Source organism: Myripristis murdjan, chromosome 17 (genome assembly GCF_902150065.1).
Source record: "Myripristis murdjan chromosome 17, fMyrMur1.1, whole genome shotgun sequence".
NCBI lineage: Eukaryota > Metazoa > Chordata > Actinopteri > Holocentriformes > Holocentridae > Myripristis > Myripristis murdjan.
In genome coordinates, this window is record NC_043996.1 from 30,986,695 (window position 1) to 31,007,091 (window position 20,397).

The 20,397-nt window shown below is 43.3% G+C and overlaps 1 protein-coding gene across 1 annotated transcript in view; it reads right to left on the reverse strand.

Annotated features, from left to right (window-relative positions):
• Nucleotides 1–364: 364 nt before the first annotated feature.
• kcnq3 (potassium voltage-gated channel, KQT-like subfamily, member 3) overlaps nucleotides 365–20,397 on the reverse strand; it is a 135,754-nt gene continuing 115,721 nt past the window's right edge. Inside the window, exons 6-15 of the mRNA XM_030074565.1 lie at nucleotides 18,252–18,362; nucleotides 17,534–17,629; nucleotides 16,382–16,480; nucleotides 14,154–14,176; nucleotides 7,939–8,141; nucleotides 6,767–6,872; nucleotides 2,964–3,095; nucleotides 2,751–2,846; nucleotides 1,752–1,836; nucleotides 365–1,150 (exon numbers count right to left, since the gene is read on the reverse strand). Of these exons, the coding sequence (XP_029930425.1) occupies nucleotides 365–1,150; nucleotides 1,752–1,836; nucleotides 2,751–2,846; nucleotides 2,964–3,095; nucleotides 6,767–6,872; nucleotides 7,939–8,141; nucleotides 14,154–14,176; nucleotides 16,382–16,480; nucleotides 17,534–17,629; nucleotides 18,252–18,362 (1,737 nt within the window). The remainder of the gene's footprint in view (nucleotides 1,151–1,751; nucleotides 1,837–2,750; nucleotides 2,847–2,963; nucleotides 3,096–6,766; nucleotides 6,873–7,938; nucleotides 8,142–14,153; nucleotides 14,177–16,381; nucleotides 16,481–17,533; nucleotides 17,630–18,251; nucleotides 18,363–20,397) is intronic.

The following is a 20,397-nucleotide window of genomic DNA, read 5'->3' on the forward strand; positions in this document are numbered from 1 at the left end:
TATATTAATGTTTGTATTTTAGCTAAGTTTTTGCGAAGAGTGCGCTGTACAGAGTTTTACTATACAAACTGTCTGTCTGGTTTCCCTTTTTTTTTCTGTGTGTGCTGGGCAGTCTTGGTGCCATGGCTCTCTCTCTGGGTGCCAGTGGGTCGGTGGTGGAAAGCGAACATACGTACAGTCGGCCTCCGAGGGTCGCGGCCTCGCAGCGTCTCCGCACATGGAGGCGGGTTTGACCCCTCAGAATTGTTATTTCAGTCCAGAGGCGTTGCTTTGACCCAAATCGAGTTGGGCTTAGAGGCATGTGTCGGATTTAAGGGCTCAAATTAATTCAGAGTCGGGGGTTTTCTGCGCGGCGACGGGGCGTTCAGGGCGGCGTGTTCCACACGGCGTCGGCGAATCCCTCCCCCGTGGACGAGAGCGGCAGCGCCCCCCCGCTGGGCGTGAACGGGTCCGTGTCCGTGTCCGTCTCCCCCTCCGCCAGGTAGCTCGGCCTGGCTTTGTCCCGCGTCCAGCTGGCCTCGCCCATCGCCCCCCCGCCCGGCCCCGCGGACAGCTGCCCCCCTCCCTCGCCCTCCCGCTCCCCGGAGATGCTGAAGCCGCTGGGCGAGCGCTCCAGCTCCTCGTGGTTCACCGAGAGCATGGAGAGCGGCGTGTCAGCGCCCTGCCCCCCTGTGGTCCTGCCCGGCCCGACCCCCAGGTGCTCCAGGTAGCCTCGCCCCCCCGCATCCCCGCACCCGGCCGCCCGGAAGTCCTGCAGCGAGCTGATCGGCAGCACCGTGGGACGCTCCATGTAGGTGGGGATGGGCTGGTGGAGGTGCGATGGTGGGAGCTGATGGTCTGGAAGTACGCGTCCTCCCCCTGGAAGCCCCGCCCCCTCTCCTCCTCCTCCTCCCCCTCCCCCTCTCGCGGCGGCGCCCGGCTCCTTGTGGAAGCTGTAGTAGGAGCCCATCTTGCTGACAGGCACCTGGAAGGTCATGTGCGGAAACGCCTCGGCGTAGTTGAAGAAGACGCGGCGGATGTCGGCGCCCACCGTGGGGTCGCAGGGCTCCATGGTCATGTGTGCGGCGCCGGCGGAGTCCACCTGCAGGTGCTCGGTGTGCTGGATGTGCATGTCCACCAGGAAGTCCAGCTTCTTCTCCATGTCCTCCACCTAGAGGACAGACGCATTACGTCAGAACAGCTGATCAGACACAGCAGGCGGCGACCTGCTGGCGTGTGAGGCCTCCACTGTCAGAGGGGTGGAGCTTACTGCGTTCACTTTAGGCAGTAACACCATCAGAATCAGAAATATTGATCCCAAAGGGGAAATTGGGTAATTTATTGTTATTAGTATTGTCATTAGTATTATTATTTCTTCCAGTGCTACACTGCATGACACACTGGTGGTAAAAATACTCCTTTATTTAAGCAAAAGTATCAAATGTAAAATGTAACACTCCTTTCAGAGAGTTAAATGATTGATGCATTAAGTATTCATTTTATTTCAGGTTTGTTGTGTCAGAAAAACACAGAAAACTAACCATTAAATATTTTTTTGTAATCACTGTATTGCCTCCCAAATGGTAAAAATCACACATTAAACACTGCAGCAGCCTAAACAACCCATGGACGTTATTATCTGTACACTGGCGCTGATGAAGATGTGAAAACGTGAACATTTGCTGCCCTGTTGTTCGTCGTGACTGAACCAAACTGAACAAACAAACCGACGCCGGCGCCGGCGGCTCACAGTGAGCGCGCTCAGTCCTCACCTGTCTCTCCACTCTGACAAATCTACCCATCATGCTTTGGTCTTCAGCATCTGGCATGGAGGCTTTGGCAAGGTAGGACTCATGCCTGCAACACAGCGACACTGAGTAGCGTTGGACTGCAAAAATTTAACCTGGACAGACAAAATGCTTTGGAACGAAATGATGCCAGTTAGTCCTGAATTATTTATTAACAGTAACAGAATATATTATGGAATAAATAAAACATACAATACAACAATGCTAATGGTGTCGGTAATGCTAATACTTATACCATAACAAGGAGAAAAATTAACAGTAAAGTGTGAGGATATTATTAGCAGTATTATTTCTAGCAGTGTTGTAGTGCATAATAAACTGGTGCACTGCAAAAAGTGAAAATCTTACCAAGATTATTTGTCTTATTTCAAGTAAAAATGTCTTATTTCTAGTCAAAATATCTCATTACACTTAAAATAAGACATGATCACCTCAGAAGTAACTTGTCTTTGGACAAATGTTGCCAATGAAACAAGCAAATTTTTACTAGTGACACAAGTGAACAAGTGAAAATTTGCTTGTTTCATTGGCAACATTTGTTTCTTGTTTCAAGCTAATTTTCACTTGTTTCAAGTAAAATTTCACTCGAAACAAGTGAAAATCGTCTAAAAACAAGTTATTTCTGTGCTGATCATGTCATGTCATGAAATAAGACATTTTTACTTGAAATAAGACAAATAATCTTGGTAAGATTTGGACTTTTTGCAGTGTGGAAAAGGCACTCAAATCCTTTATTTAAGCAAAAGTATCAAGTGTAAAAAAAAATATGCATTTAAAGTGAAAGTGCTGCATTCAAAATTGATTCCTTCAATAAACTATGGCAGTGTAAAAAAGTAGTGATTTTGAAGAACGGTTCCTTTCAGAGAGTTAACTTTTTGCTCTAGCTGCTCCACCTCCTGTAGTGAGAAGTAGTTAGTTACTGTGTTATTTGGATGGTGTGTTTCTGCGGGCGGCTCACGGTACCTGGGTGACTGATTGGGCGGATAGGCAAAGGGCGTTTTCTGAGTTTTCTTGTGTTTGGGGGTGAGGGGGGGTCCAGGGGCCAGAATCATGTCGATTCTGTAAAAGCAAGAAGCACAAAAGACACAAGAATGAGCCAAACTTTGCTCGGCTTGTTTTTACACCCTCTGATGGTAATCTGATCCCGCTCGTCTGGTCCCGGCTGTCCCTGCTCACCTCGTCTGGAGGTATTTGATTCTGCAGAGCATGTCCAGGTGGCCAGCAGAGTACTGCTCGATCACGTCCTTGACATCATAAGGCCTCAGAGTTTCCTTGAACCGCTTCTTGTTCAAGAGGAATTTCATGATCCTGTGAGACAGAGGACCGAGATTCAGCACTTTGGCCTTTAAAGCGAGAGAATCAGGAGTGGAAAGCATCATCACAATCAATTTTCACATTTAAACTAATTTAACCTCTCATCGCTGGCTCATCACCTGGTGCATTCTGGCAGCTAAATGATGCACAAACAGATCAGTGGACAACCATAATCTCATCATTAGCAAAGTGCAATAAACACACAGGAACTGATGCACAGCCACAATGAAAAGGCGCTGCACACACAGTGGTAAAATACAAGGTGGTTGGTTACTGTTATGAATGGAATATATGAGCATTTACACAACATCTTTGTCATTAAAGCCTGATTCTCAAAGGCCTTTCTGACCGAAATGTCAACAAAAATTAATGCAACGTAAGAAAAGATAAGATATTTATGAATAACAGGTTGCACTTTTCAATTCATTCATGCGGGCACCAGCACCACCGTTTATTCATTTCCCTGTTTAACCTTCATTTATCCTGGGAAATTCATTCAAGCATCTTCAGTGACATGACGTATAAAACAATAATAAATTAAAACACAGATATTTTCATATTTCTGGAAATGTGAATGCTTTCAAAAATTTCTCTGTAAACGAGAACTCAAAAATGCCTTGGTATCTGACTGCAGTAGAAGTAGAAGTACTGTTCCTCTGCTGGTATCTGACTGCAGTAGAAGTAGAAGTACTGTTCCTCTGCTGGTTTTTGACTGCAGTAGAAGTAGAAGTACTGTTCCTCTGCTGGTATGTGACTGCAGTAGAAGTAGAAGTACTGTTCCTCTGCTGGTATGTGACTGCAGTAGAAGTAGAAGTAGTGCAGTAAAAATGTCCTGCAGTAAAAGTCCAAAGTGTCTCATTTCAAATGTCCTGGCAGTAAAAGTGACTGAGCTCCTTTTTCCAAACAGTAACTGTGTTAGCTGGGATCTTTTCCATGCAGTTAGAAAAGGAGGAGAGAACACGCTGCACACTACATGCTTTTAAAGGGGCATTACACTCAAACTGAAGTGAGGACCCTGTAGACTCAACTGACAAAATGTGGAGTAAGCATATGATGTGATGGTTGAGTGGCTGTAAAATTTGGAAGTGACAAAAAGTGGAACCAACAAAATAGAAGCAGGTTCCTCTTCTCATCGTTGCTGACTGAGCTTTTATTGTGAAAGGTTCCACAATCTGTCAGTGATCATTTGTTCTCTGTGATGGATCTGATTTAAAATGCACTGAAGGACAAACCTCAAGCAAAAAATGGACTAGAGGTAAAAGCAAAATGACTGACTTAAAGTACAAGTACATGAAAAAGCCACTCAATTACAGTGGCGCGAGTCAATGTAATTAGTTACTTCCAAGAGCAAATCCGGTTCCAAACATCTTAACAACGTCCAAAACTGTAGGGAGAAGGAAGTGGAAGGATAAAAACAAGAGGTTCATATGGACAGAGGAGGAGGTTGAGCTGCTCCTGGTCGGCTTCACCACATCAAAGCTACTTAAGATGAAGTGAAGAGCGTGTACCTTGAGTGGCTCTATTTAGCTTGGCCACAGTGACCTACAACCACTGAGCCAGCAGGGGTACAGCGCTCTGCTAAAGGACTGTTTGACAGCGAGGTTAGACAGCCGGGTGGACACACACTCCACTCAGGACTCATGCAGCGATCGAACCTGACATCTCGATGATGCGAAAGTCCCTCTAACCGGCCGGCCTGCCAGCTCTTTTGTCCACTTTGACACTGAGCCCTACTCTTAGCCGACTTGAGCTCGACTCTCCCCCATGGCGTCGGCCTCTTCCTGACGCAGAGAGAGCTCTGTCCTGAAAGAAAAACCCCTCCAGAAGCGGGCATCCCCATTCAGAGATCCATTCACGTCCAAAATAAAGGCGTGGAGCGGATCGACACTCTCACAGGGTCAGTCACTCATCTCGTCGGCCCTCATGCCAGATTGGATTCCTGCTTTATGTCAGAGGTGTGGCATATAGATTTACCGGCACACTGTCAGGGTGTGTGTGGCTGCACAGTGCCGTTCCCAGTCTCTGGTTTCCGCTGCCCTTCACCAAGCAACATCACATGTGCTTCTGCAGTAACAGTTCACTGCCTATAATGTCATAGCAACTCGGTGAAAATGGCTGGCTGGCTTATTTTCTTAGCTTCAGCACAGGAGTTTAAGTCGTCTTACCAGTCCATTCACTTTACATTCAAACTGGTTGCTTCAGGTGTTCAGCCAGAACTCATTCACTTTTCATTCATTTGTGACCAAATTAGTGATAATTCACCAACCCATTTTCAAGTGACAGTTTTAATTTGCGACCTAGAAATGAATACCACAAAAAATTATTCTCAACCCTGAAATAACTGGGAAAATTTAGGAAACGCTTTTTCACAAACAGCCTCGACTATCACCTTGATGCAGTGCTCTGATACTTTATTATACACTTTTTTATTGTCCAGATTGTAAATAAGAGAGTAACTGCTTTTCCAAGTTTTTCATGAGGTTTCAGCCAGCCACCGAGTTTAGTGGGCTCGTTTCAACAAGTCCATTAGTGGGTACAAAGATTTACCCTCTTATCTATCTTCAGCGGTATTGCTGGGTGTAAGTAGCCTAAAGGTTAAAGAAACAGACTTGTGACTGAAATGAGGCTTGAGCACAGGGCAGGAAAAGTGTATAAGCAACACTTTCCAGGGCCTGGGAAAGAATAAGTACGATCAGATTTGACAGTGCAGGCCGGCATCAAGGCAAAGCGTGTAGTAGACCTGCTAGTCCAACATAGGAAAGCGCGTCAGTGTCACGTTTTGTGTTGCCGAGATGTGAAAAATGCAGGGTTTTATGAAAGAGCAGTAACATAACATCGTATAAAGGAAGAGAAAGAGCCTCCAACCCAGACGACCACACGGGTTCCCACCATCTAACATGACCAACAGCAGTGTTTCCTGAACTACTAAAAAAAAAGCCATTAAAAATACTTGCTTAAGGGCAGGAAAATGTTATTGTCAAGGTTAGGGTTTAGGGTTGGGGAAAAAGTGATATTAAGCAGCTTAATGTTTAACTAAAACTGACACTTGTGCAAGTACAACTAGCAAACATTAACGAGCATTTGCTAATATTAGCTGGCTAACGTTAGCTACCTTAAAGTAAACACTGTTGAGCCTGGAATCAAACCCAGGTCACCTGAGCGAAGGTCATGTTGATTTACCCGTCCAGCACCCCGCTAACCTTCTTATGCATAGTTTTTCACTCCCTACACCACAGTGTTGTTCTTTACAGGACCACTAGAGGGCGTTCAACCTTAAAACATAACCACAGCTCGTAATAACCTTTGGTAAAAGATACAATATTTACCGATATCATAAAGTCAGTCACTTTATGATTTTGATGCCATTTAATTGAAGGGCCCACGACTGATATGAGATGCTGGCATTGTTTGCCCATGGCATTTTTAATTTGTCAGCTGTTCTGTCTTTTCTCTGCTGATTTATTCCTGAGAAGGGACTAGATCGTCTTTTTCTTGCTGCAGTTTTCTGCCTGGCTCTGTCTGAACGTTTAAGAAGGTGGTGAGCTTGGATGGAAATGGTGACACAGACGTGCCACGGGGATTTCAAAACAAAGGCGTATCTCTAAGATGAATGATATGGATCGATATTTTCTCTTAGTATCGAGGTGTGCCCTCAGGCTGCTGACCTGACTGCCCTGATGACCAGTTTCAGCGTGGGGATCATCTCCTCCATCAGGATGTCTGCGGGAAAACCTCTCTCCTCTAAGGCTGGATCTGCCAGGGCTCCGGCATCTGTCAGGAAAACACACCAACGTAAGACATGGGATCCCACTTTCCAGGAGAAACATGTGGTGTTCCCAACAAGATCCTTACTTGTGTTGAAAATGGCACTGAAATGACTTTTGGAGCTCGTTCTGCCTGTTATGGCACTCACTAATTCAACAATTCATGAACCAATATGGCCGCCCAATGTGTCAAATTTTATTTTCAATTACAATTTTGGCTTCCCGCAATCATGAAAACCAGAGGATCACAAAATTATTTTTGTGTGGTCATGTTTGCACCCCAAGGAAACACAAATAACTTCTCTAACTGATTGTATTTAAAGTAATAGTTTGGATACTTACTCATAGTGGTATTTGCTTGTACATGTAAGTGTAATACATCCACTAAGTTTGGTCCAGTTTGGTCCAAAATTAATGAAACCAGCTGAATGAGCTCTCAAAGTAAAACCAAAAAAAATAAGTTAATGGACCAAATTTGGTGGATGTATTACACTCACATGGAGCAGCAAGAAACACACTTTAAAGTTCTTGGACATTCACTGTTAACAAGGACCAGTTTGTTAGAAAAGTAAAATAAAATGTTAGTTCCCAAAATAAACAAACAATTATGTTAAACAATCATGATTTCACTGTTAACCAAAGTAATTGTGATTTTAACTCTTGTCCTAATTGTACAGAATAAATATTTAGTGGTAACTACACTTTGTAGTTTCACTGTGAGTCATGAAAATGCCAAAGTACCAAATTCTTTAAAAAATGCCATTGGTCAGCATTTTGGTCCCTCCTCCCAGTATGTCCTGCACATACTGTGGTTTTACCAGAAAACACATCACATTAAGCGGCCAGGATGTTGTCAGCATGCTCTTTCAGTATAACAGTATACATTTATGAAAGAAGAAAATAAAAATCCACAGAACAGAGTCATTATTACACAGAAAATACAGGCTCACAGGTAAACCTTTAAGATTAAAAATGTTCTCAGCATCACACATCTTCTCTATAACAGACATTTACTGTAAGACAAGCCGAACCCTGCAGTCCGGCTAGAACCGAGGGCGAGTTCCCCTCCGTACCTTCAGAGCTCTGGCGGAGAGTGTAGGCCTTCATGCGGAAGGCGGTGCGGAAGCGTTCGCGGTTACTGAAGCCGGCAGGTTTGGGGTCCTTCGAGGGGCTTTCCTCGATGGAGTCGGCGTTTCCTGGAGTGAGCTTCTTCCCCGTCCCGACCAACGGCCGCGTGTTGGGAAGGCGAACACGCTCTAGTAAACTCAGTTTTTGGCTGAAGTGGTAAAGACAGGAAAGACAGGAAGTGGAGGTCAGGTGATTTAGTTGAAACTTGCAGCTATTTGCAAAAGAAAGAGACCTGCAACGATCTAGAAGCTGTCAGTTTGCACGTATCGCAACAACTCTCTGTACTTCTGCTTTAACTGCCAGCTTTCCAGGGTTTTTTGTAGCTGAATATAATTTGTAGTGTCTTTAAATATGAATGAGGACAGTGATAGTGAGATACTTGCTGCAGTTGCATTTTAAGTATTGATGAAACAACAAAAACATTTAAATAAAAATGAGAGGGTTGAGAATTTAGAGCTGTCCATGGCCGCTTAAACAGAATATCGAGTGGGCTTATGTGAATTTAGGTCGAGCTCTCCTCTCTTTTGTTAGTTAATCCCGTCTATTCCTGGAACAGCTCCGTCATCGTAACTGACTTGACAGCTGACTTTGCTACGACTCCATTGGCTGTTCAAACAGGTGACGTGCTTTTCGCTCTAAAACAAAGCGTTGGCGACCCGACAAGCCAAGTCGCAGGCGGCAACACCAGCCGGCTTGAGTCCGGCTGAGATGGGCCGGTTCACATCGCTGCAAAATCTCCCTGCATCGTTCTAAAACAGTTTGGTCTCGTCCTGAGTCTCTGGTCTGAACATGGGTTTCGACTGTCTTGATGCTGCTTCTACGTAGTTTTCTCATCAGCACACCACTTTACAGATGTATCAGTGTTAAGTTTATAATAATATGAGCTGAGAAGAGGAAGATAATCTTAGTTTAGTGTTAACTTTAGTGAAATGCTTGGGATTTTAATAGCTAAATGACTGAAATGATTATTGGCATCATAATCACTGTGTCAGTGCTGGTCCAAAATGAATGAAGTGCATACAGAAAAAATGATTTTGGGTGCCAAGACAAAGCTGAAAAATTGTTGTGAAGGGTGCACAACAACAACAACACACTTATTTCACTTTCAACACTCTTCTCAGCCCCCTGACTTCTAAAATAGTGGAACTGTTTTGTGCCGTAGCGCTGCCACTGTATCACCACACAGCGGCGCTCTGCTCCCACGGTCAGTCTACATGCTGGTACAGCGGCAGTGCTACGACTCTGCTATATCCGAAGCCGGGAGCCTGAAAAGAGAAATGAAAGTGAAACCAAAACAATCGAGTGTTGTTGTATGTCCTTTAAATCAGTTTTTCAGCTTGGTGTCACACTGCAAAAACTCAAAATCTTACCAAGAATATTTGTCTTATTTCTAGTCAAAATATCTCATTACACTTAAAATAAGACATGATCACCTCAGAAGTAACTTGTTTTTAGACAATTTTCACTTGAAAATTTGCTTGTTTCATTGGCAAAATTTACCAATGAAACAAGCAAATTTTCAAGTGAAAATTCACTTGAAACAAGTGAAAACTATCGAAAAACAAGTTATTTCTTAGGTGATCAAGTCTTATTTTAAGTGTAATGAGATATTTTGACTAGAAATAAGACAAATATTCTTGGTAAGATTTTGAGTTTTTGCAGTGCACCGCTCAAAATAATCTCATTTTTCTACTTCGTTCATTTTGTAGCAGAACAGTCCTGGTGAGGCTCTCGTTCCTGTGACAGGGAAGGATTTGAAGGATCTCAAGGCCAAGTCATCCAAACTAAAAAGCTCCTATAAAACTCGGGTTCTGGGATCCGGGAGAAGATGGAAGGTGTGGTGGACGGAGGGTTGCACGGCTCCAGGGGGGAAACCTCAGCAGCTCAGTGGCCTCGGCTTGGCGAAGCGAGCCCTGCAGCCCTGCAGCCCTCGATCCAGCGCAACTGTACTGCTGGTTCTGACCAAACCGAATGTACCGAGCAATGCCGGCCTCTGCTGTCCTGCAGGGAGGCCACCGAGCTGCAGAGAGGCTGTCTGCTGGGCTTAAATAAACCTGATCAGAGCAGATGGTAGGAAACTGTCGCCTCTGCCCCGTGCTCGACCTCATGCCATTTGGTGGTGGTGCACATAGACACAAACACACTCTAAGAACATGGCATTGCTGACAATAAAATGTTCAGTTTCAGTGATGTATATTGTAGTGGCAGTCCGGGTAAACTAGATTTGCCAAGTCCTGTTCCTGAAGCTTACCTTTTTTCATCATGCAAGTAAAAATACGCAGCTGAGTGGCACATTTTGCAGCGCTGCTTCAAACTGCTTGACATTTTCTTTAGATTTTTTCCCTATATGTCTTTATGTGCATTAAATATATGGAAGGCATATAGTTTCCTGTTTTTTTTCCCCCCAGGTTGTCTTGTATTTTAAAAGGACGCCAAAATGACACCAGCATCCCATACAGGAATCGTCCTTGTCTCAGTCCCAACTGGCCTTTGTTCTGGCTTCCCTGAGGAGTTACAGTCTTCACAATCCGCTGTGAGGAAACAATCACCATCCTACCGCCCCAGTGTAAGGAGGCCTCAAAGAACTGCGAGGAGATTGGTCTCCATTATTGTCCAATGGCTGACAATATTTGGCGGCACAAAGAGAGATCTCCCTGAGTAAAATAAGACTCCTGTGTGCCTTGGAAGAGGGAGAGCGCTGGGGTAATTGGAGCCGACAACAGCCCGAACAAGGCCTCTGAAACGTGGAGCGGTCTCGGCGACTTTGCTCCCACAGCAGAAGGACAATATGATCCTCTATGTGGTCTCGGGGCAGAATGGGACGGCAGATTACGGCGCTGAGAGCCCGGAGAATAGGAAGCTTTAAGAGGAGAGAGAATCTCTTTCGGACCGCTCCTCAGATGGGATAAAGACGAGAAAATTAGACGCGATTATCCCGCGGCTCTCGGTCAACCAGGCAACACAACGGAGGAGAAAAAACAAAATGCTCCTTAACTCCCACAGCGCTGCCTTGCCAAAACACACACACTCACACACACACACACACTTGGCTCACTATCCATGTGAGGACCTGCCACTGATGTATATCTTTAAATACCCCACGTACCACACAGTTAACACTTACCTTACTTTAACTTTTTACCTTAACTTTAACCCAAACCCCAATCCTATTCTCACTATGACTTTTGCCCTTACCTTTATTCTATCTGGACTCAGATTACAGACCTAAATTTACCCTGATCTAAACTTAATCCCACATCTAATCCTGACTTTCAATCCAAATTTGAACACCTAACAACTAAACTAACACAGAGTGATATCCTCAGATCGCTTCCTCAGTATAATCAGCAGCCAGTGAACTCTCTGTGTTCATTTTACATTTTCATTTTTATTTGTATATATTTGTAATTACATGGCTAATTCTAATTCTAATTGACTGTAACTCCTTGAAAACTGAGCAAATTCACTTGACTTCTTTAAAAAAAACATTATATCTTTAAAATGAAAATGCTATAATTGCCACAAAATTACAAAATAATCCAAAGAAAATGAACTAAACACAACAGGAAAGTAAAAAAGAAAGAAGAAAAAAGAAGAAAAAGTGAAAAGAAAAAAGAAAACGTCTGTAAAAAAGGTAAAAAACAAACAAACAAACAAACAAACAACAAAAACTGTATTTACAATTATATATTTTAAATTAAATGACCAATGAAAATGTGAATTTTGTTCAGGGGGGGGTGAAACAAAACCTTTCAGAATAAAAGCCCGTCCGTGAGCTCCAGCATTTCAAAGTTAAACCCGAATCTGAATCTGAGCTGACTTTGTGAAAAAAATATTCTCGCTACATATGTCAAAACTCAAAACCGGCTCTTGCAAAGGGACACACACACACACACACACACACACACACACACACACACACACGGAGCTCACAGTAACGGTGGAGAGTTTAGATAAAAGGTCCAAAATTGCACATTTGAGTGGAAATCGATGCTGATTGGTTGTTGGAAAATGGACACACACACACACTCACACACACACACACACACACACACACACACACACACCCCGATGCTGTGTGAGTGTGTTATGGGCCTCTGGTTGGACATGAGAGCTGTGCTTGTTCCTGGCGTGGGTCCACGGCGTCGCTCAGAGCCAACAACATAATGTCAGGCCGCTAATTTCCCAGCCTCTGATCGTATGAATGCCCTCTCTCTCTCCCTCTCTCTCTCTCTCTCTCTCTCTCTCTCTCCCTCTCTCTCTCTTGTCCTCTCTTGCTCTGTGTATTTCTATCATCTCTCCTTTTTCTCCCACCCTCTCTTTTTCTTTCTCGCTCTGTTTCTCTCGCTCCCTCCTCTCTCTGTCCTTGTCTTGCTCTTTGCTTTCTTTCTTTCCTTTGTCATTTTTTTCTCTCTCCCTCTTCTCTCACTGTCACTTCCTCTTCCTCTCTGTATTTTTTCCTTCTCATCCTTCTCATCCCCCTTTTCTTTCACCGGTCTTCTCTCTGTCTTCCTTTCTGCCTCTTGCTTTTCTTACCTTCTTTCTCTTTTTCTGCTTTTGACTCTTCCTCTTCTTCTCTGTCACTCTCTCCCTTGGGCTTTCTCTGCCTTTCTCTCTCTCACTGTCACTCCTTTCTTTCTTTCTTTCTTTGCTTCACTGGCAGTTTAAAAAACAAACATTACCAAAGGATGTAAGTGAAGGTAATCAGTTCTCTCTCTCTCTCTCTCTCTCTCTCTCTCTCTCTCCTGTCCTCTCTTGCTCTATCCGCTCCTTTTCTCCCACCCCCCTTTTCTTTTTCACTGTTTTTCACTCTTCTCTTCTCCTCTGTCCTTGTGTTGCTCTAGTCTTCCCTTTGTAATTTTTCTCCCTCTCCTTCTGTTGCTGTGTCTCTCACTGTCACTTCCTCTTTTTCCCTCTCTCCATCTTCTTCTTTCCGTTTCTCTCTCTGTCGTTCTCATTCTCTTTTTCTTTCTTACCCCCTCTCTCTCTCTCTCTGTCTTCCGTTCTGCCTCTTGGCTATCTTCCTCTCTTTTTGTGCTTTTGACTCTTTCTCTTCTTCACTGTCTGTCACTCTCTGCCTCGGGCTTTCTCTCCTTTTCTCTCTCTTTCTACTTCGCTTTGTCCTCCCTCACTCTCTCCCTTGCTGTCTCTCTTTCTTTCTTTCTTTCTTTCTTTCTTTCTTTGCTTCATTGGCAGTTCAAAAAACAAACATTACCAAAGCATGTAAGTGAAGGTAATCAGCTCTCTCTCTCTCTCTCTCTCTCTCTCTCTCTCTCTCTCTCTCAGGATCAGACTCAGGCTCTCTGTTGTTGCTGCTCAGTAGCATTTAGCGGCAGTAACTGGATCCTGCGAGCTGAACAGGTGAGCACGGCTCGGTGGCTCGGCGAGGCGTCGGAGCAGAGCGGCTCTGACGACGAGAGCGACAGCTGAGGCTTTACCTCGATCGCCCGCGGCTCAGCTCGACCGACAAAGCCCCTTACAGCGCCTTCACGCCAGCCCGGCTGAATAAAACACAGCGGGCACACATCTTAATCATTTATTCATCTCGGCATTTCGAAAGTTTGCCTCTCGCCGGTTCAGTTCCTGCAGCGGCCAATGTGAAAATGAAGGCGATGACCAGTCACATCGTCCCGGAAGCCCATGAAGATGAAATAAACTGCTATCAAATCAATCATCCATCTTGCAGATTTTAATGACATAATTTGATGTAGAGACACATTAATATCCCTCGCCACAATGGACGAAAGTAAATCACCAACTCAAAAGACCTCATCTCGGATCCTAATTACCCGCACTAAACTGTCATTCATAATTGAAATATAACTAATGGACTTGCTAATAGGTTTCTAAAAAAAACCTCTCAACCTAAATGTCATGGAAGTGGCTGATTCGAAAGGCAGCGGGATAAAAGAGCAAGACGTGGGAGTTTTATATCACGAAACGCATATTTACCACAGCCATTAGGCCGCGCCTCGCCAAGAGATTTATTTGAGTTGTGAATTAATACTGGAAGCTATTTAAAAGCGGATGGGGGATATTCTGGGAAACCTTCATTAGTCTTTTGAGCTTGTGCAGCTAATTACAACGCCATCAGAAAGCCTTTAGCCTGGGCAGAGCGGTGTGATTTATCTCTGCTGGAGATCAAAGAACAGTGACCCACCTTGCCATACCCTCCAAATTATCCTTCCTTTGGATGCAGGGAGACAGAAAAACACAAAATTAAAAGTTTACAGGGCAAAGCAGTGAGCAATCCGCAATCTCTAAAAGTCAAAACCACTGACTCGATGGCGGCCACGCTTCAAACGGTTACTGGTGTCTTTGTGATCAGCTGAGTATTTACATCACATACTGTCCTGTAAAAAGTACTGCGATGTATTTCGGTGCTGTGTTGTCGCCACAGAACTTGAATGGAGCAGAACGGTCATTGCACAGTTTGGTGTCGTCGCTCGGCTGCTACAGAATAAAATTGGGATTATGGGTTAGTTATTGTTGGTTGACAATTTACAGCAGAAATGAGTAGAAGTCCTGTGTAGTGACAAGATGAGCAGAACATCATCAATGTAGTGACATAATCCTAGTAAAACCTTCTTCTTTGCCATTTTAGCAGGAAGTAAATTTGCTGACTCATGGTGTTGCCAAGACTCCAATACTCCACATGCCGTCCACAGCTTGCAAACTAGACTAATTAACATCCATGCGGCATAAACAAGGCAGAAATACACAGGTTTTTATCTTATAAACTGCCAAAATACAAAGCAAAAAGTGTCTCCACCTGGAGTCCTAAATTATACACTGACTTTTGAGTCTGCAGCCCGAAGAGACTCCAAAAAAAAAAAAAAAAAAAAAAAAAAGTGAGGGACCACGGTGCTTGTCTAATTTGTTTAAACACAATGGAAAAAAAAAAGAACCTCACTCCCTGGCGTCCTCTGGTATGATGGTGCTTATAGTATTTGCCTAAGCTGCCCTATTGACCTCGCGGCCCTGACAGTGGCTCTAACAATCAAAGTCTGAGCTTCTCATGTTTGCTCCTCCAGTCAAACATCTGCAAACCAGCAAACCTGCTGCTCAGCGTCATCATACACACCTGTCACTGAATATAAACTCTGACATGACGCAAACTGTCGGAGGTTAGCCCAACTTCAGTGAAGAAGAAGAGTTTAATTGGGTAAAGTACAATTTCTCGAAATGAAGATCAACTCAACAGTAACAGCAACAAACCAGAACCACTTCTACTCAGCAGTCAAAGACGTCAAAACGTCTAATCTACCCTGCGTAAAAAGGCAGCAGCAGCTTGTAAAAGAAGAAGTGACAAAGACAAGCGTCCTTCCACTGCTTCGGTTCTTGGCTGCACGTCGGTTTATTTGGAAATTAGCCCAAAGGTACGATGGCAACGGTACACAAAAAAATAGCCGCCACACTCCGAGCATCCCGGGACGGTGAATTGGGATTTGAATGGGAATGACTGTTCTACTGCATTCAGGTTCTGTGGTTGTCACCCATTTTGACAACACTGACACATTTCACACAAGGACACTGTTTCAGTTCAGATATCTCGTTTTGAAATGCAGCTCTTAAAATGAATTACGGTGACTGGCTCATTAGTTTTTGACCAGCCCGCCAAATTAAAGATCTGCATCGACATCACACATTTACAATGTAAACCAGTGGCTCTCAACCTTTTTGGTGTCAAGGACCCCAAATTAATACACATCAGGCCGTGGACACGTATTTGCTAGGATCTCCATCTGATGAGATTTAGTTATTCCATGACCGTCTGTACTGTCGAACAGTGAAGAGTGTGAAACCTCTGAACTGAATAGTCATTCTTATACATTCTCTCATTGGGCGAAAATCTAGTCAGTGAAATAATAGTGAAATCAAATTATTCCCCATTTTTCTTTGGACCCCCTGGAACCTCCTCAAGGACCGCAGGGTGTCCTAGGACCTCAGGTTGTGAACCACTGGCCTAAACAAGACAAAGTCCAGTTTCCCAAAAGCCTCTCAGTCCACTGCTGAATCAGCAGGTTAAGAATTTCTTTTTTCCCCTGAGATGCTTTTGGGAGACCAGGAGCGGGTATGAACATATGACATGAGTTATACCTCATAGATAAAATGCTGTTTTGGTTCCCAGCATCCAGTTTTCCATGGAAATGACTTCGGTTCACGTTAATGAAAAGCATGCAAACTAAAGAAAACAAATAAAAAGTTGGAAACAAACATGATTGGCACCAACGTAAATGGATAACAGAACAAAAGAGCAAACGCAAACCATCATAATTCATGTATAGCTAGCTTATAGAAATGCAATGCAGAGGAACTGTGAAAGTGAGGCATCTGGCATGACACAGCAGAAGGGGTTTATACAGTATAGTTTCCATCTTGAGGTACTTGCCTGAAACAGGGAAGGGAGATGACTGTTTCATAAAATCTCCATGTGGCAATAAGATCTTCCCTGATTGGATTGGTGGCATAGTATCGCCATGCAGACTGTGAGAAGAAAAAAAAAAAATGCTGGTCAGATGGCAGCAACATAGCAAATAATGTTATTGCAGTGAAATGCTGGGTGGCTGCTTTGACATTGTACCATACAGTTGTTTCTTTAACGGAGAAACAATCAAAATCTCCATGACTTTGTTGCTGAGATAAACAGAAAAAAACTAGCAAGCTTCCTGTCTGTGTGTGACTCTTGGTTTAAATACAGAAATCTCACATTGTCATTTTAGGGAGACAGGAGGAAAACTGTAAATTGTAATTTGATTTAATTTAATTTTCACCCACAATCCTAATAACGATCAGCAGTTTGGAAATTAATGAATGAATGATGTGTTTGTATTCACATAATGCCTCAACCTGACAGGAGTCCCACAGGGCTCCGTCCTTGCCCCCCTGAAATTCTTATGTTTCTGTTAATTCAGCTGTCAGCTCTCACCAGCAAACAGCTGAAAAACAGTTTGTGTATCCTTTAAAACATTTTGGACCAACAAACAACACGGTTTTGATCTGAAAAAAATGTTTGTGCATCCTTCAAATTATTGTTTTCAGGTCAAAATTGTGCTGTCTATTTGCCCAGATCCACTTCTTTCAAGTCGGAGAAGAACCGTCCTGGTGAAATACTCGTTCTCGCCACAGAACTGACGGGTCAAACTTGGAGGATCCATTACACTCATATCGAGTATTAAACACCACTACATGGGTCAGAAACCAAACTATCACTTTAAGATCTCATGTGAATCTTTACATCTCCAAGATAGACTTACTGCATGTTTTCCTGCCAGGCACAAACCATCAGTCGTTGTATCAATGCCTGAGAAAGGCAATTTGAGGGTGAATACTGTCTTTAATTCAATAAATTGAAAAGTAAATAAACCTAGTGGGGAGACAAAAGGTGATGATAGATAGATAGATAGATAGATAGATATACTTGATCCCAGACTGGGAAATTCACATTTTTTTTTTTTTTTGCACTACAACTACAGTAAGTATTGTTCCCTTAAAAAAAAAAACATGACAAATATATTTATATTTTGAGGAATGTGTCACCTGGATGAGCCCGGCGGCCGGATGTCTACGCTTCTCAAAGTGCTTCTGTCTGTGCTGCTCCTGGACCTTCAGAGCCAAGCCTGAACCCAGAATCCCCTGCAGCCACAAACAGCCATCAGACACCACCGCTTACACTCAGTTATTACACACTGTGCACGCCACCTGGGGTCACAGAGGCCTTCAGGAGACGTAATGTGCCCTCTGGCAGCCATGTTGGACATACTCATGACGTCTGAGAGTAGCTACACTGTATTAGTAAAGTCACAACTCACATATTTAATACACACAGCTGATTTTGTGCTGTCCTTGGTTTAAAAACAGAAGTGAGGGATGATGATGGTGGAAGCAGCACATTATGTTATGAGAGTCACAATAATAGTTTGAAACACAGGTATTTCAAACAGCATGCACATTAGTTAATCATTAGTTAATTTAATCCTCATGATATTTACATCAACGGAATCTATGGTGATGTCAGCATTTGATACCATTACTCTTCTAGTATATTCTAGTTTTGCTGTATATAAAGACTGAAGGGAGTTTTTCCTGAGCAACCCGAACCCAGGATTTAATTTACAGCCACAAGAGGCAGACAAATCACACAGACACGGGCCTTAAAGTTACAATCACGCCCGCTTTGAAAAACTGCTAAACAATGTCAGTGCATGTGAGTTTTATTCTGAAGTCAGTGGTGCTGTGAGGACGGGAGTATACCCACTGCAGGCAAAGCGAAGAAGGACACTCCGATCAGAGCAAAAGTGCCGGCTAACAGTCTCCCCGCCCACGTCTTCGGGGTTTTGTCCCCGTAACCGATGGTGGTCAGCGTGATCTGCAAGCAGGACAGACAAAGATCAGTGTTGGAGCCATAATGTAGTGTTGTGTTTGTCTAATTGTCTCTTCCTTTATCCATCTGAAACACTGACCACAAGTGTGTACATGCAGTTCCTACATTGAATGCAAGCGGGGAGAATTAATTAAGGAAGTGCATACGGTTAAGCTCTGGATGATGACAGGTTTTTTTTTTTATTATCTCTGTGTTTTTTGCTCTCATGTTTGGACTGGATATGGACTTACGTTATACCTGTGCAAAGGTGAGCATGTTTATTCGTCACTGTGAATAAATGGATCTCGAATCCAAAGATATACCCTGGACATTGGTTTATTTTTAGCCGCAGAACATGCGTCAGAACAAGTTCACCCGTTCGCCCCTCAGTGGTTTATTTAAGTAGACTGTTTGTTTGATTGAAAGTCACTAGAATCAGGATGCGCTGAATAGAGGCCTGGCAGTTTAATGTCAATATCGCTGATGTAGAGCTGGTCTTCAAATCACCTCAGCTCTGACCCTCCTGTCTGCTGGTTCCAAGGATATTACGGAGTGAGTCCGCAGTATGTAGTTCCCTAAGTAGTTTAATTTAGAATGGTGATCAGACAGTTTGGTTGGAATTATGCAGTTGAGTCCGTTATCAAGTTTTAATGGACACCTTCCAACCAATCAGAATTAAGTATTCACTGAGGCCATAGTATCAAAGAGAGTTAATTCACCTGATTGTTTGTATTTATTTGATTGACAAAGGGGACTTAGTATAGTACAGGGAATTTGGACATTGCAACATTGGAAGAGGAAAGCAGATAAAACATATAATTTATTTTAATCAGCAATTGAAATACATCGATAATCACTTTGTTATCAAATCGTAGCTATCTGAATGAAATCAAATCAAATCGAACTGTGAGATGACTTAGATTCCCAAACCTCATCATTCAGATTCATTTTTCTCTAGCAAAAATAGTGCTGTAAATGCTCCATATGGACTGGTTTCACTCCTTCATAAAGCCCACTGTTTCTTTAGCTACATCTCTGTCTCGTCTGCTGTGAGGAACTGTTGTGTGAAGGAGACAGACAGGCAAAGTTGTTGACTTTTTGGCGCCAGTCATCCATCTTTGTCTTTTTCAGTGACTCGTTAAGAGGCAAAGAGCAGACACTCTGCAACACTCTGCGGCTCAGCCTTGTTATTGCTTATGTTATTGTTACTGGGCCTGCAGAGGATATGAAGGAGCAGGAAGGTTGAAAACGGAGAAAACATGAAGGGAAAGATCAGCTCATGCTCTGTCTGTGCTGCAGTGCCTTTAGGAAACTGGGACCTTTCCAGTTTCCTACAGATTTATCAATAAAAATGTGTTTCCTGGCCCTCATCAGGCTGTGCTAATTGCACATACTGCAGTTGACAGTATTGAGGATCTCTGCAGGTTTCAACAAGATAAATTTAAGACTTTTAAAGACCATTTTAAGACCTTCCTCGATGCAATTAAAGATCTATTTCACGTCCATATCGGCAAAAAAGTATGAAGAATATGACGGAAAATCCCAGAGTCCCAGAAATGACTTGCAAAGTAAATTAATTTATTCACATTCAACATGAACATTCAATTGAACATGACTTTACACTTTACAGAACTGTGTGTACACTAGAGTAATGTGTGTGTGTGTGTGTACAAGAAGTAGGCTAAATTCCTCTGAGACACCACGTTATCCCACACACCACATTAGGACACACTGGCTGTTCAGTTTGACTGGGCTGCCCAGTTTGCATCAGCGGTTATTGGCTCCATGTTGAACCACAGAAGCAGTGGTTGACGTTAATGCAGCTTCATAAAAGTAACATTAACTTCATAATCCAATAAGTTTTTAATACCTGTCAAAATTGTATTTAAGACATTTAAAGCCCTAAAATTCAGATTATTGGATTTTAGACTTTGACTTTGACCTGCAGAAGCCCTGGTGGTTCAGAAGTGTCTGGGATTTCTTCAGCCTTTGTGTTACCTCCTGGTGTCTGCAGCTGTGTCAGAGCACTGTCTGAGAGCAG